A 15,602-nucleotide genomic window follows, 5' to 3' on the forward strand; every position below is an offset into this window, starting at 1 on the left:
AAGCTCTGTGCCTTCTGATTGGCTGCGCTCGGTGGAGCTCTGTTGCTAAGGGGAGGGTTTCGCTCGGTGATGGATGGATGTGGCAGCTGGAGAGGGCAACCGGTTTGAGCGACGTATATATCAATTTAATGTCTCATCTATACGCTGCTGCCATTGTGTTTAACGTGACAACGCTGCAGATTGACGTCCTCTAAATCCTCTCAGGTTTTAAAGATCATGTTCTCTGAGAACTCCGGGCGGCCATTTATATATTTATATATAAATATATTTGTTTTAACAAGTTCATTGTGACCAGATGAAATCTTATCACTTGAAGGTGCACTTTGTAATTTTCAGAGAGGATGTTTGAATCAGAAGATCTTCCTTGACTGATTTTGTTTTCATGACTGAATAAACAAAGTGATCGTAAAGGACGACACAATTTCACACCGTTTTACTTTGTTGACATGTGGCGGACCCTGCCACCTTTCTAGCTTCAAGCAGTGTTCTGGGACCTTATTTTCCTCTGAGAACAGCTTGTTAATACAGTTATGGGGGGGGGAACAAAATACATGTTTGAGTTTGTATTATAACAAATATTGATATTTTGAGTTTGAATTTCTTCACCAGAACTACACAGTGCCCCTTTAAGATGAGAGAATACAGCTTTTATTCCCATCGTTTGCGATAATTAGCAAACTGTAAATATCAGCTACATTTATGGGCAAGATGGAAAACGGGAACAAAAACAGGTTACAGGCTGCAAATTGTGGATTTAACCTAAAAGAAACTGAATTTAAAAATGAAAACTTTAATTATAATGCAATGCTTCAGGTGTTTTTATTCGTGGCGCTAACAAAAAAAAAAAGTCTGTACTCCATCCTGAAAAAGGACAAACAAGGTGCAGGATATTGTATTAACTTGCAATAAACACATGGCAGGTGATTTCCCTGTGAGCACAGCTGTGTATTTGCATAGACACCAATGAGATGTAAAAAGGTGTGGAGTCAACAGAATGTGCTTCAGAGCCATGAACTCTTTTGCAAACCCACTTTGCAGTAAGGCACCTTTAAATCCCTCAACATTATATAAAAGCTGTGAGTCAATTAGCTGCTGCACCTTCCAGCAAAGCCTTAAGCACTTTACACAACTTGCATTTAAAAAAATAAATAAATAAAAAAGGGGGCATCCCTCATGATCGCACTGACAAAGAACAAGGAAGCGGATATCAAGTTTCCAATTATTTATTTCACTTTTACTGCATTTCTGCTTTAATATAAAATTGGTTTTGAAATATCCAAGGACAAACAAATGCATTTTCTCATCATGAACATCTTGATGAATCATTTAAGCAGTCAGACAATGGAGAGGTAACCGAACAGGGCATGATGGGGGGGGGTATACAAAAAGTCAAGGCACGCCATGTTACAGTAAAACCCAAGTGGAAAGATTTAAAAGCTCTGCAGGTCAGAGCCCTTCAGCTCAGCACTAAAAATCCATTTTAAAATGCGTTTTTTTTCTTTTTTTAAAACAGGAGGGACAGAATAACCAGCATTCAACTTCTCCTACAGTCAGAGACCTTCTTTTATTCACAATCTGGTGACAAACTTATGCTTAAATGAAAATAAAATTAACAAAAAAAACAAACAAAAAAAAGAAAGCAGGGCAAGTTTCTGCTTTAAACCAGAGCTGTGCTTCATTTGGACTTCTGGATTCAATAAAACCTCCACCGAGCACTCAGAGTGTCGACCTCTGCGCCGGAGGGACAACGTGCAGGCATCACCGGTTCTCAGGTACATTTGGTGGTGCTGGGAAGCTGGAGTGTCGCTACTCGAGGGAGTGAGAGAAGTCACGAAGTGGTTACCCTGGTCAGTTCGCTGTCCACTGAGATCTATTAGGAAGAGGTGGAGCCCTTCTCAACACATCCCACTGTGCAAGTCAAGCAGTCCGAGGGAGGAGGGGGTGTGTGTGTGTGTGTGTGTGTGTGGAGGAACCAAACGTGGTGACTTCTATCTCATGAAGTTTCCACCTCCGATTTCCCTCTTGTATCTGTTGGTGAGGTGGTCGGCTTGCAGCGTGAGCTTGGACAGAACTCCGAACAGTCCCCTGAGGTGATAGTGAAACTGGTGCTCCAGGTCCGAGTTGTCGTCCAGGAGCAGCTCCCCGGTGACCCGCTGCTGCTGCTCCTCCTGCTTCACCGCCATCTCCAGGAAGCTGGCCCCGCTGCTCATCTCCCTCTTCAGCAGGCCCCACTCCATGTCGTTCTTGATGGACTTGAGCAGCAGGTAGTGCTCGTACATGTCCCTCTGCTTGTTGGGGCACGGCGGCTCGTTGTTGTTGTTGCTCTCCACCGCCTCGCTGGCCGCCTGCTCCTCCAGCGGCACGTCTCGCAGCAGGCTCGGCACCATGATGGTCTCGTCCATGTTGTTGGCGGCTGCGATGAAGCGGTGCATGACGTTGATGAGGGAGTGCTTGTTGCTGGCGGGGTCGCTGCTGATCTGCATCATCTTTGAAGGCTTTTGTTGCGGCGTGGAGCTGGCGGGTGGGGTTAGCTGAGGCAGAGCTTCGCTTGGTGGTGGGTGATCTGCAGCGAGAAGGGAGGAAACGTGAGGAGGATGGCAGGAAGGGTGCAACGACATCAAGGACGAGAGCACTTTGAAACAAACAGGTTTGCACATTCAGCACACACACACACAAAGGCAACCAGCAACACACACACACACACACACTAGAGTACATCATGGCTGCAGGAAATGTTGTGAAACCGCAGCAGCTTCCTCATCTCATCCACAGAGCACACCTTCACTTCTACCACCCAAAACTAACCCACAATACATTTCGACTTCAACCCCAGTAAATCACTTTACTGCATTTTGAGCGTCGAAGCACGTTGATATGACCTTGGACTTCCTCATATTAAAAAGAAGTACAGCACATTGTATTCGCTCACAGGACACAGAAACAAAGAGGATGTAGTAAACTGACCTGAACCGCGAGGTGACCTGAGGGGAAAAATGATAGTCTTGTTTGTTGCCGGTTTGCTGGATCAGATCGTGTCGGGATCTGTTCGCCACCCGCCGGGAAGGAAACTCAGAATTTCCTCAACTGACTGTTAGCTGAACCCGGGTTTTATACGGCGCGAGCCGGGCAGGGGTGGAAGGGAACACAAGGCCCCGCCCACCTCGTATTCCTCCACCGAGCTGATTGGCCAGCACGGAGGATGTGGGCGGACCCTCATAGCATCTGATCCCGGACGGGCCAATCGGAGGGCAGATCACAGCTGCCACGCAAATGTATTTGTCAAAGGCTGGTCAACAATTAGCTGCACCCTGTTTACTTCACGGTTTCCAGGCCGGTTGTGGCCTGAAGGCTGATGCAAGTTTGCACAGTTACAGTTGATGTGCGTCACGTCTCAGATATGTAGGTGTGCAGTTTACCTGCAGTAACTAACTTTGCATTTAAAAACAAAAAAAAGAGGGAATATTCAAGAGTCTTAGTTTTAAGTAAATGTGAAAGTATAGTTTGTGCTTTTGTTCTTCCGCATTTACCTCCAGGGACACCGAGTCCACAGCTGCCTGTTTATTATGTTACACAACACTGCCCCCTGGTGGGTCACCCTCTGTACAGACACTAATCAATGCTTTATTAAAATAAAAAAGATGCACCGAGTAGCTCTGAATAGAGAAATAATCAAGTTATTTATTTATTTCGCTTCTGATTAACAAACTAATGTGATTTTCACCACTGAACAAACTGATCTTAAAAAAGAACAACACAATTTGATGCCGTTTTACTGTGTTTCTGTGGCGGACCCTGCCACCTTTCTAGCTTCAAACTGTATTCTGGGAACTTATTTTCCTCTGAGAACAGCTCGTTCATTCTGTTATGGAAAAGGTAAATGTTTCCAAGTTTGTATCATCAGCATAATATCGTAAAATACCACATAGTGCCCCTTTAATCTATCAATCAAATAATCAATAACAGGACGTATATAATGCAACATTTTACTCACCAGAAAGTGCTTCACTGGCCACAGAGCCTTCACACGGAGGTTTGGACCCTTCAGGTAAATCTGCAGGTACTAACAGTCAGCAGTGCTCAGAGGGGCGGCTCAGGTGTGTTTGATGAAGGTAATAAATGGTGCGGCGTGACTCTGCGCCTGCAGGCTTATCACTGATGTTATTGATCACACCTGTGACCAAAAGCTTTTGAAACTCAACTTCACAGTTTCAGTATGAAGCTTGTGGAAAATGTATATAATTAGATTAAATAATAAAATAAATAATGAGACAAACATAATTTTGTCCTGTCCTTTTGTTTTCCCACTCCAGTGTATTCTGGAACTTTATATTTATTTTTTGGTCTGTCCGAAAAAGAAAATGTGAGAGTTAAAAAAGGAATTAAAACTGGCTGGAGTAGGGATTTAATCACCTGGTGACACTTATCTTTTAAAGAAGTTACTAAAGTAAAATTCTTATCAGTAATATTCAGTACCATTTGTTGTATTAATCTCCGTCTAGCCTGGCTTTTTGTGGTCCTTGTATTTATTTATTTAATTCGGGATGTGTATTTTTTTTGTTTGTTTGTTTTTCCTGCTTGTGTTATAAATATTAAAATTAATACTTAGAAAAAATGCTTAGACAAAAGTAGGAAGAAACATGAAAAGATTAAAACATTTTGTTAGTGCAGATTTTGAAAAACAAAAAAAAAAAGATATTGGTTAAAAAAGAACACAGGTGTGATCGATAGTTTGAAGATGAAAATCAATCCTTTCTTGGGCCTTAAGATATCAGAGACTTATTTAAGGTAATGTGTAAATCAATATCACTGAGTGGTCGACCTGTTGAACAATTTACTGGTAAATTATATTATTTCAGTAGAAACGATTCCACAGCATCATTTTGGACTTGTGGAATTAACTTTTAACACAATCATCATTTATAACGCTACTATTTAATTTGTGTATTTACATGTGCAACATTAAATTGGATTTTAAGTCCCCTGGCTTAATAGTGAACATTGGTTCCGACCTGCTCGTGTTTCAGGAGGGCAGGTACGAGTGTAACAGAGCAGAGTAAAGCTGTCCTGCTGTTTGGTGTCGATCAAAAGATTTAAGGACAGTAAACAAAGACAAGTTGTGGAGACTGGAGAACAATACCAGACCAAGAAAACAAGTGTTACATGTTAAAACATAAATATTCTGATAGACTATGTGTGTGTGTGTGTGTGTGTGTGTGTGTGTGTGTGTGTGTGTGTGTGTGTGTGTGTGTCTGAAAAAACTTTACAATCAAAATGAATTAACATCCACACGTACCAACAGACTGCACTAAGGCACCAAAACTTCAATAAAAAACTATTTGATCCTTAAATATTTAGCTCTTAAATGAAAAAGCTCTTCATGCATATTTAAAACTAAACGCCTCTCGCATGTTGTATTCTGTATGAATCCCTCACAAGGCCCCAAATAACTCACGTCCGCTTCTGCCAGAACATTTTGTTTTGCGTATTATCCGATGGACGCAGAAGCAGACAGCTGTGGGAGAGGCACCATTAAAGACACATCATCTTTATTTTTCTTTTCAACTCAAGTCTTTCACATGCATCCACAAAAGAATAACAACTTAAACACTGAAAACTGTGATACTGAAGACGGCTGGATGAGTGTAGTTGGCACACTTGAACGCAGGCTTTAACTAACCGATACTGGTCCACATGATCGAGTCCTTCTGTCCAGCTCTCAGGCTTCACACGGGTTTGACGCGCAGAAATTCACTTAGTGTTGCAGAGAAGTTTAACATTTATCAGCTTATTGTCTAGATTTTCGACTGCTCGGCTACAGACTAATTTTAGCAAAAAAATTACAAAAATAAGGCAGCTGCGTTTATATAAAGACACGAGACACACGGAAATGTTGACAACTGGAACTCAAATGACAGTGACGACAGCTACAAAACAACATCTAGGCTTAACAGAAATCCCTAAATAAATCCCAGGAGTAACAAACGTTCCCCAAAATGTCCAGGTCCCTTTTCATTTTTTGGTCAGACTACACTGCCGCTAACGTCCCTTTCACTTTATTCCCTTTTGCCCGTCGTGGGTGAGACTGAATAAAAAAAAAAAAGGAGAAGCAGTGGGTGTTTTTCCCTCTAAAATAACATCAACTAACACAAACACAACGTTTAAAATCACAGGAGGTTCTTCCACTCGTCCGCGTCAGGAGCTGCCCATCGGTGACCTGCAGAGAGACACAGAGAACGCGTCGTTATTGTTCATTTGCATTTGAACATTGGATGATTAAATCACTGCAGCGAGAACACAATCTGTGCAGAGTACAATCTGTACTAATTTGTGTGAAACGTGACTACGTGTCCCAAGCGAGAAGCTGCAGCGTTCACTTCCTCATTATTCAATAATTTAACGGCAATAAAAAAATAACAATAAAAGAAAAGTCTGACCTGTGGAAAGTCGCTGTTAGACCATCTCATACTGGTTGTTGGTGATGTATCGAGACAAGCAGCAGGACAGGAAGATCCCGATGAGCTGAGACGCAGAAGACAAAAACAGAGACACAATTAAAATCATAACAACAGATTCATCTCAGAGCTCGTATCCACACGGCGTTTTTCTCGGGCAGAAAAGCGCAGAGAGGAAAATCACTGCACATGCGTCTCGTCTCTATGACAACAATATCTTGACCACTGTCGCTGTAACTTTACGCTTTACTGTCCATTTGTGTTTTGTTTCTTTGAAAGGACAGCAGAGCAAAGAGGACGCGGGTGCATGACATGATCAATAGGAGACAGAAATACATTGATTATTATCACAGAGGCCACCAACACGATTTTTTATCCCAAATCACTCGGAGCAACACTGCAGCCACAGATGCTCGCTGCTCATTGAGAACAATGAAAAAAAGACACTGGCGCTCAGAACAAACCCCATGTGGACACAAGCCCTTAGTTCTTAATAGGTAAGGAAGCAGAGGAGTGTATAGACCAGGCACATCTGTGCTCAGACCAGCTATAAATAACTGCCCACAGCAGGGATGTTAATGATTAATCGTTTAAAAGAATTTATAATGAACAAGGGCACAAACACATCAACTGGCTTATCAAATATATAAGAATCAGCTACAAAATACTGATATATAATATAAAGTAATACTGAGGAAATCTATTTAATTAAAATACAAGTACTTTGTCATTTAAAAAGCACAGAAAGACTCTATACAAACTGATCTCTCACATTCTAGCCAGACTCAGTGTGGGATTTTGTTCAGCCGGCTGTTGAACGTTGACAGACGGGAGCTTTCCAATTAAAATGAAGTAATCACTGTGTTTTATTTAGTTTTAGTGTTGTCGTTCAAGTTGCTTAGTTTTAACTTCATCTTTTAATTTCTAAAGACGCTTACTCTGATTCAGATCGAACCTAGATCATGTTGGTGTTTAAACATATTTAAACACATTATTAACGATAAACAGATGATGGATTGTTAAGGCTGCGAACCATCAATCAAATAAATTGCTTCAAATTTGCATACCGAGCTGAGATGGAGATCATTTACATAACTCATCCACAGCGTGTTCACATACTGAATCAGTATTTATTGCTCTGCACTACTTACACTGTTTACAACACACTGAACAGTTGACATGTACACAGACTGTTATGGTGATGACATAAAACTGTCCACACAGGTGATTTATCTTTGCATGTTTCTGTGCAGTTCTGCTACCTTTGTTTTTTTATCACTCTTTATCTTATTTAACCAGTGTTTGTTGTCCTCGTTCAAAGCTTTATGTCTGTTCTGTGTAAGTGCACCAAGAACGATGTAAACACTTAGATCTATTGTTCAAATCTGCCAAATCTCATTCCCATAAACTACTGCACGTTAGCTCTTCTCAAAGTGCCATCTAGTGGTCTGCAAGTGGATTTGGTAAAATATCATTGTTTAAATTTAGTGTTTCTAAAACTGTGTGCAACACTGGACGACTCCAAATCTTCGTAGTAAGACAGATGTGTCATTTTTTTAATATGAAATCAACATGTATGTAAATTCAAACCTCATTACTTTAATTAGATGTTTCGCTATGATGTCAGGCTTCCATAATGTAATAAAACGTTTTGTGACTGTTTTGCAACACTGCCTGTGAAACATATTTGCGCCAGTGTTACGATTTATGTCAAAAACGATCAGCCGCTTGCTGCGCTGATGTCTCCATCGCATTAGGATGGCAACAGAGACGATGATGAGTGGGAAGGCGAGGCTATTCTGCAAGACCGGCATCTAATTAGGGTATAATTTGTAATATGCTGTTTTTGGGGATGCTGTTGGGGGAGTTAGTGCCTGGTGGTCTGTGAGTTTTATTCTTTAATTGGTCAAGTGGTCCTTAGTGTGAAACAGTTTGAGAGAAACATGTTCAACGTGGACCTGCTGCACTCAGTTTTACAATATGATTGTTGATAATAACCAACATGTTTGTGTGGTCACGTTTGTTTTTATAGTCATGTTATCTTGGCTGTGGAAACAGCTATGTTCATTACTGACACTTAATAATCAGGAGTGAGCAGTAAACGGAGACTTTGGACACTTTGAGGCATTAGTATAAATTTCACGCTGCGGTGGGCCGTAAGTACTGTACAACAGCTTCGTTAAAGGTCTGCTGTGGAGCTTTCTGGCCGGTGGTTGTGCTTTGAAGCAGCGCTTTAATGAGAGTGTTCCAGTTCTGCTCATGCTCGTGCAGCAGGACGTGAGCGACATGACACAAATTCCTGCCAATGAGGAAGAAAAAAGGAGGATAAATAAGACGAATGTGCCAGTAAAGGCAGGAGGAAGAAAAAGAAGAAGATGAGTGCAAGAAAGTAAACCTGGATGTAAACAAGCCAAGATTTAAAACAAAAGGTTAACTACACCATCAAATCCTGCAACAACTCTCTCTCAAGCAACAGAGGAGTGAGGACGCATCGGCTGCAGCAGCCAGTCTCATGTGCCGGGTCAGTGGACGCAGGTGACGCTGACTGACCACTGCTCAGTGTAGCGTGGACAGTGACACAGAGCTGTTGGTCAGAGCTAATGAGCCATGATCAGCTACTGTCATATCTCTCTTTGTCTCTGCTGGAAAGTCAGGGAGTGTGCTGGCGCTCTGACCGTCTCTAGAAGCCCATTTATGTCTCTCTCAGAGATGTTGATGTGCTGTGTGTTGCAGCTCTCAGGTGAGTGTGTGTAGCTGTGTGTGGGAGCGTCAGCACATAAAACGTCTCGCCTATTACATCTCGGTTTAGGAGACGCCGGGGAATTCAGTGGAATCGAACAGAGAACGTAAACAATAACTTCAGTCTGGAACTGTTTTAAACTAGATGTTGACTTATTTGTCTTCTATTCTTGGAGATATTTTTGTCCAAAAAAAGATTTGAAGCAAAACACACTTGGGTAAACACAGCAACATCTTGTGGCTTACAAAATGTATCACAGCTCTTCAGGACTGGAGCTGAAGGAAGAGCATCACACCTTTTAGTTTTACAGTCTCATTTGTGCGATCCAAGTTCTGGAAACCTTTGTGTTATTAAATTGTTCATTAGCGTCCCATTGAATACAGATGTAATGTGCAATGTGTGACAGTGAAATAAATATGTGATTTCCAAAAAGCCAACATACAAAATATTTGTGCTGACAAGAAATTATTAGAAGTTTTGAGGTAATTTAGTCCAAGTGCCGCTGTTTGTTTTAGTCTTAAAGGTTCATATTAATGTTACACTTCACGAGTCACATGTGATCGGACAGTAATATTCATTAAAGCGAGAGTGATACTCAAAAAATTTATCTTACTTTTAGTAAATCACAGCTCTACTTGATATCTTGAGGAAATGTTAATTACAATGATGTCTTTCCAAAGTACATCGCAACATTTCTCAATTATTATTATTCTGCTCTCTTCTTATTGAGCTAATCTGTTTTCAACCCATTTCTGCAGAAAAGTAATGAAGTAGAGAAAGAGAGAGTGCAGGGAGATGACACGCAGTGACGGCGCCCCTGCAGAACTCCAACAGTGCTCAGTGACAGTGTCGTAAATCCCTAAGCGCCCCTAAAACAGGGACAAAATATGTCCAGCTGTCTGACTGATCCCATTATTATATATCTGTTTTTTCAGTGAATTTATTTTTTGGTTTATTTTTTAAACAGGTGGACAATGCAAATCAATAAACACTGCTGAATAAAGATACATTTTCAGATGTTTACAAATGCATCTATCTAAATGTCGCCTGACTCGTGTCACTGAATCACTAAAGCTCAAAACTCAAAGTTACGAAAACACGACACATCATCGGAACAATTGTGCCTCAAGCCACCTGAAGTGCACCTCTCACTCTGTGACAAAGTATCTGAAAGAACAACATGTGCTGTACCTGAAAGAACGCGATCCCAAAAGAGATCCCGGCGATGATTCCCAGGTTGGACTCCATCACATCGGTCACCAGAGTGAAGCAGCCCTACGCAGCAGAGAAACACAACGTTTACAGAGTGACCCTGAAGCTTCCTACAAACACAGCTGGAGAGCCGACTGATGACCCACTTGTTCCTAAAATCAAAACTTCATTCAAACTACAAACCACACGAATATCTTGTAGTCGTGAAGACAAGTGAGCTCACCTTCGTGTACACCTCTGTCGCAGCCTTCTCGAGGTCGCTCAGGGTTTCCGGCGTGCATTTGGCGTTGTCTCTGCAGCAGCTGGCAGGGATGCCCTTCTGTTTAAAGTACTCTGTGTTGCCCCAGTCGGTGAAATTATGCACCCCGCAGCAATGCAACTACATGGAAATGAAAATGAATACAGTGTTGTAGGAAATGCATTACAAGTGTTTTGATTAAAGATCATAAAAAGGGGAGATAGCTGTTTTCGAGCCACGATGCAATGACGTGACATCACTGCAGATGTTTGAGACCTCTGACCTCTGGGGGAAACACCTGCAGTGACCAGAGCAGCATGAGAGAGCAGCAGCGCTTCTCTGCTCTCTGTGCTTCAGTTGCCCTTTTAAAATGTCCTTATATCAACAAGAGTTCTTTGGTTTCTACAGTGCGACACAAACAAAGTCAGATAAGAGCAACACCATCAGTGTAATGGAAAACCGCCCACTCACAGTCCTCTGGATGGCGTCGACTGCAGTGCTGCTGGTGTCTGTGCTGTTGTAGTTCTTCACAGCGTTTTTATAGGCAACACCTAACTTGGCCTTGATCTGATGAATTAAAAACAAAGAAGATTATAAATGTTAATGAGTTGATGTGGTTCATTTTTTAAATATATCTGTATTTTTTTGGGGGGGGGGGGTGGTGAGAAACTCACCTCATGTCTGAAGATAAAGCCTGAAACACCGGCCACAAGCTCAGCCAGGAACACCAAGGTCAAAAACATGGCGTACTGCAGGAAACATACAAAGACAAACAATCACACAGGGTCACATGTGAGAGGAATACTTCATGGAGACTTACTGCACACTTCACCGACCAGTTTGAGCATCCACGGGTTGCCGCGGCACGTAGCGAAGCAGCCGAACAGTCCGAAAATAACGATGATGGCTCCGGTCCCGATGAGGACATATGGTGCATTGGTGCTCTCCTCAGACGCCAGAGAGAAATAGGCCTCCAGGCTCACCTTCCCCCACACCCCGACCGCCAGCAGGATCACGCCTGTGAACTGAAGAAGACAGCGGGGAGAGTCAGGGGGCGAGCATCAAAGAGCCTCAGAGAGAGACGGGCAGGTTTTGTTAGGGTTGTCTCTCTGACACAAGACCCAAGATTAAAGGCCCGAACCCACCGGGTCAATTACACACTGCCACGGCTAGAGTTCAGGAGCATTGTGTCGAATCAGAAGCCTTTTGAATCCGAGTTTGCTTTCAACAATTTAAAAAAAAAAAAGTAACCTCATGTTTAAGAAGTCAAATAAAAAAAATTTTTAAAAATCCAGGAAGAAAATAACAAAAGCTTTGTTCAGATTTGTAGGTTTGGGCTTCAACAAATACGGATATTTTTACAGACTTGGAGCTGGTTCCAAACTGAAAACATTATCATCTCAAGCACAAATTCCAGATAACTTCCTGCTCTCAGCTTCTTAATCATGAGGATTTTGTGTGTTTTTTCTTTGTCACATGTGATATCTGAACAGGATTTTGAGGTTTCTGGCAACTAACTCGCATTGGACATTTTTCAGTATTGTCTGATTTTATTATAAATGAAAAAGGAAAGTGAGAGAAACGAGGGCAGATAAATTCATATCAATGCAACAACTAATGACTATTTTTATTTAACGATTGAAACGCCGATTATTTTCATGTAGTGTTGTCAAAAAATACACATATGTCAATACATATTGATTCTGAGTCTTTGAAATGGAATTTAATTGAAGTTAAATATTGAAAAATGCTCAGTACAAAAACAAAAGTCTTCAAATTGCATCTTTGGTCAAAAGCAAAGATGGTTCATTAAAAATAACTTAGAAGCCCCAGTTAATAAAGGAAAGAATTTAATGATCTGTATGATTTAACATCAAATTAGCCAGAAACTATTCTCTAACTAACTTGTCTTTGTCGTATGTGATGGTGCATTTTATATTTTCTTTGGGTTTTTGGACTGGGAACAAGCATTTTGAATGTGTAATATTGGGCTTTTGGAACCTGTGACAGACATTTTTCACTATTTTCTGACCAAACAAATGAAACAGACTAGGGCTGCAACTAACCAGGATTTTCACTGTTGATCATTGTCTTGATCAACCGTTGTTTGGTCTTTAAAATGTCAGAAAATGGTGAAAAATGTCAATCAGTGTTTCAAGAAAGCCCAAGACTTCTTCCAGTGTCATATTTATTCAACAACCTAAAGAAATCCAGTTGACTGTCATGGAGGAGTAAAGACACCAGACAATATTCTCATGTAAGACGCCTGAATTAAAGCGAAACTACTCACACCAAAGAATTGCTTCCTTCAATACTTGGTGATTAATTAAATAGCTGACAGCTAATTACTGCAGCTCTGAAATAAATAAATGACACACTAGTGATAATGACAATAATAATTAGTTGCTGCCATAATTAAAACCCAACCTGTCACACCAGATGACCTCTCATATCTCGTCAGGTGGAAAGAAACGCTCTTTGTGTCAGGTCTCCTCACACAGCTCTCAAATTATGTATACAGTAATGTCTACAACATTTTTCATGTACCAAGCTACTGTCATTCATATCAGGCTAAACAGACAGACCAGTGATCTGCACCGAATCAGGCAAATACCAGGGTTACTTTAATTAAAACCCTCATCAATTTTACTTTATCAAATCGTCACTGTTCTCAGGCGAGGAAAGAGGTCTGACACACAACACGCACTGACTGAAAGAGGATACAGCCGCCTCTCCTTCTTGTGTCAGTCGGAAGAGATATGATTCACACACTGCAGATGATTCATCTACCTGGCAACATGTTAGTAAAAACACACCTGGGATACCCCCTCGAGCCTCGGCCTGAGGTTTAATCATCGCAGCACCTTTCGCTTTAAGACGGCCCACCGCACAAGTCATTAGCCTGAGGGGAGGCATCAGCTCAACCAGCCGAGAGCAATAAATTGTCAGATAAAAGCACTGACGTGAACTTTGTGTTAACAGCAGAAAGCTGAGATCGCTGTTTGCTCGGTACAAAGATTAAAAGTGGGAAGAAACGATAACAGCTCTTTCTATTCTGAAGACAAGCTTGTGTTTATATTTTCATTCCATGTTAACAGGGCTGTCACTCAAAAAAACTGTGTTAAAGCTTATTATAATATCGCACAGCCTCAGGTCATGTTTTCATATTGTTTATTAGTTAGACAAAGAAAGGCATCAAATTAAAGCCGCGACGAAGACTAAAGTCAAGTCGCTCCACAGAAAGATAAACTAAAAGCTGTTTTCTAAGTTCAAATACCAAACATTCTTTCGCGCTTTATCAGAGATGAGATTTGCATCTATGTTTTGTCTCCTGTGACAGTTAACATGAATATTGTTCAGTTTTTGGACAGTTACACAAGTTACACAAACAAGATGTCCACTTGCATTTCAGGGAATCGTAATTGCATTTTGACTTTTTAAGATCAACAACTGATGGATTGTGAGTCTAACTGCATCAAACCCTCAAATTAGGAAAACGAATGCTCTATTATTTACCCTGAAGGTCAAAAATAGTCTAACATTGAGAACTTTTAGTCAGTTTGTAAAACCACCTCACATTAACACAAAACAAGTGTTCTGGATGCAAAATATAAATAACTGGCGCACTGCAAAGTTTAGATCTTTTGTCACAGTGAGACAAGCAAGTAAAATGTGACATTTGGCTATACTCACACATAAAATCAATATGTATGGAGAATAAAGTGTCTTATAATGAAAGCTTATCAATGAATCAACATCCAATTATTTTAGGGACTGCTTTAAATTAATGAATTTCCTAAACATAATCCAAACTCATAAATATTCATTTTTCACAAAGGCTGTTCTAGGAGAAAAACAAGGTCCCTTGAACACTGTGTGAAGAGAGGTGGCAGGGTCCGCCACTTACAAACAAAGTAAAACAATCACTTCGGTCATGAAAACAAAGAGTTTGTTTAGGCATTTACTTTGTTTCTCTTAGGATTAAAATGTATTCCCAAAATCCAGAACCCAGAATGCACCTTTAACTGAAGATCGACCAATAAACAGAATCAACAGATTAAAAAGTGATAGTAATTTGCCCCAGTATAGCTTCTTTCGGGGAATTATTAAGAGGTGACACAGCATTTCTGACTTGACGAATGAATCCACTATCGATTAATCGAGCACACTTAGCAGTTTAACGTATATTTATGTTTGGCTGCAGAACGACAGCTACGATCGATTAAAATCAGACGTTAACATGATAACACAACATTTATTATAACTAATTTATAATCATATATGTTAAAACGTGTTAATTTCTCAGTAAGGGATATAAATAGCTAGCGGTGGTTCAGACGTTATTAATGTGGCTCGCGGACATCTGCTCTCTAACGGTCGGTCCGCTTCAACAAGTGGCTCTTCACGTCAACACTAACGGCTCTTCTTCTTCTTCTTCTTCTTCTTCTTCTTCACCGCCGACATTAACTCAACACACTCAACTCCCCCCGTCGTGATTTTTTTTTTTTAATTTTTTTTTTAGCCTTGTTGGCATCGCCGCCTGCTCTTAGCCCATTGTTGCTCCTTTAGCTCCGACGTCCCCCATTACATGTCAGCAAACTCACCCAGAAAATGAGGCTGTAGGAGATGAGGAAAGTCTTCAGGCAGGTAATCACCGGCTTCGTCTGAAGCCTTCGAGATGGCGGCGACATGGTGCCGTCGTTATGTTTGTTTCTTGTTTTGTTTTTTTGTTTTTTTTTTAAAGTTAAATCTGGACAAAGATAGGGGAGAAGTTGAGAAAACAGCGCCCTGAAGGCAAGAGGACAGAGAAAACTTCTGGGATAGATCCAGAGAGAGAGAGAAGGGGAAGTGTCGTCACCAGCCCAGATTCACTCTCCTGCAGGATCAACAGATTTCCACCATCCACAGCGGCGTCAAGTCAGCGGCCATTTTACACACACGTCACCGCTCACACTGCCTT

At 41.1% G+C, this 15,602-nt stretch overlaps 2 protein-coding genes across 3 annotated transcripts; both read right to left on the bottom strand.

Annotated features, from left to right (window-relative positions):
* Window positions 1–1,207: 1,207 nt before the first annotated feature.
* On the bottom strand, window positions 1,208–4,150 carry mid1ip1l (MID1 interacting protein 1, like). Of its 2 annotated transcripts, none has more exons than XM_037078019.1 (2): window positions 3,992–4,150; window positions 1,208–2,563 (listed from the first exon to the last, which is right to left on the bottom strand). In XM_037078019.1, the coding sequence occupies exon 2, from the start codon at window positions 2,484–2,486 to the stop codon at window positions 1,989–1,991; it is 498 nt and encodes a 165-aa protein (XP_036933914.1). In that variant the 5' UTR covers window positions 2,487–2,563; window positions 3,992–4,150; the 3' UTR covers window positions 1,208–1,988. The 2 variants fall into 2 exon arrangements, with proteins under 2 accessions (XP_036933914.1, XP_036933915.1); XM_037078020.1 differs by lacking the exon at window positions 3,992–4,150 and adding an exon at window positions 2,965–3,114.
* Window positions 4,151–5,529: 1,379 nt separating this feature from the next.
* Window positions 5,530–15,499, bottom strand: tspan7 (tetraspanin 7). The gene is made up of 8 exons (XM_037078018.1): window positions 15,247–15,499; window positions 11,479–11,667; window positions 11,317–11,391; window positions 11,114–11,209; window positions 10,628–10,783; window positions 10,384–10,467; window positions 6,435–6,519; window positions 5,530–6,214 (listed from the first exon to the last, which is right to left on the bottom strand). Exons 1-7 carry the CDS (start codon window positions 15,331–15,333, stop codon window positions 6,451–6,453), a joined length of 756 nt encoding a protein of 251 aa, XP_036933913.1. The 5' UTR covers window positions 15,334–15,499; the 3' UTR covers window positions 5,530–6,214; window positions 6,435–6,450.
* Between the last annotated feature and the right edge of the window lie 103 nt (window positions 15,500–15,602).

The sequence above is a fragment of the Acanthopagrus latus genome, chromosome 18 (genome assembly GCF_904848185.1).
Source record: "Acanthopagrus latus isolate v.2019 chromosome 18, fAcaLat1.1, whole genome shotgun sequence".
NCBI classification, from domain to species: Eukaryota; Metazoa; Chordata; class Actinopteri; order Spariformes; family Sparidae; genus Acanthopagrus; species Acanthopagrus latus.

Bases quoted from the DNA above. Each gene is read 5' to 3' on its own strand.
- tspan7 (XM_037078018.1), bottom strand. From the start codon at position 15,333: ATGTCGCCGCCATCTCGAAGGCTTCAGACGAAGCCGGTGATTACCTGC. The intron at 11,210-11,316 runs GTGAGTTTCTCA...TTAATTCATCAG, and splicing joins GCTTTATCTTCAGACATGAG to ATCAAGGCCAAGTTAGGTGT. The intron at 10,468-10,627 runs GTGAGCTCACTT...TCTGCTGCGTAG, and splicing joins CGACAGAGGTGTACACGAAG to GGCTGCTTCACTCTGGTGAC.
- mid1ip1l (XM_037078019.1), bottom strand. From the start codon at position 2,486: ATGATGCAGATCAGCAGCGACCCCGCCAGCAACAAGCACTCCCTCATC.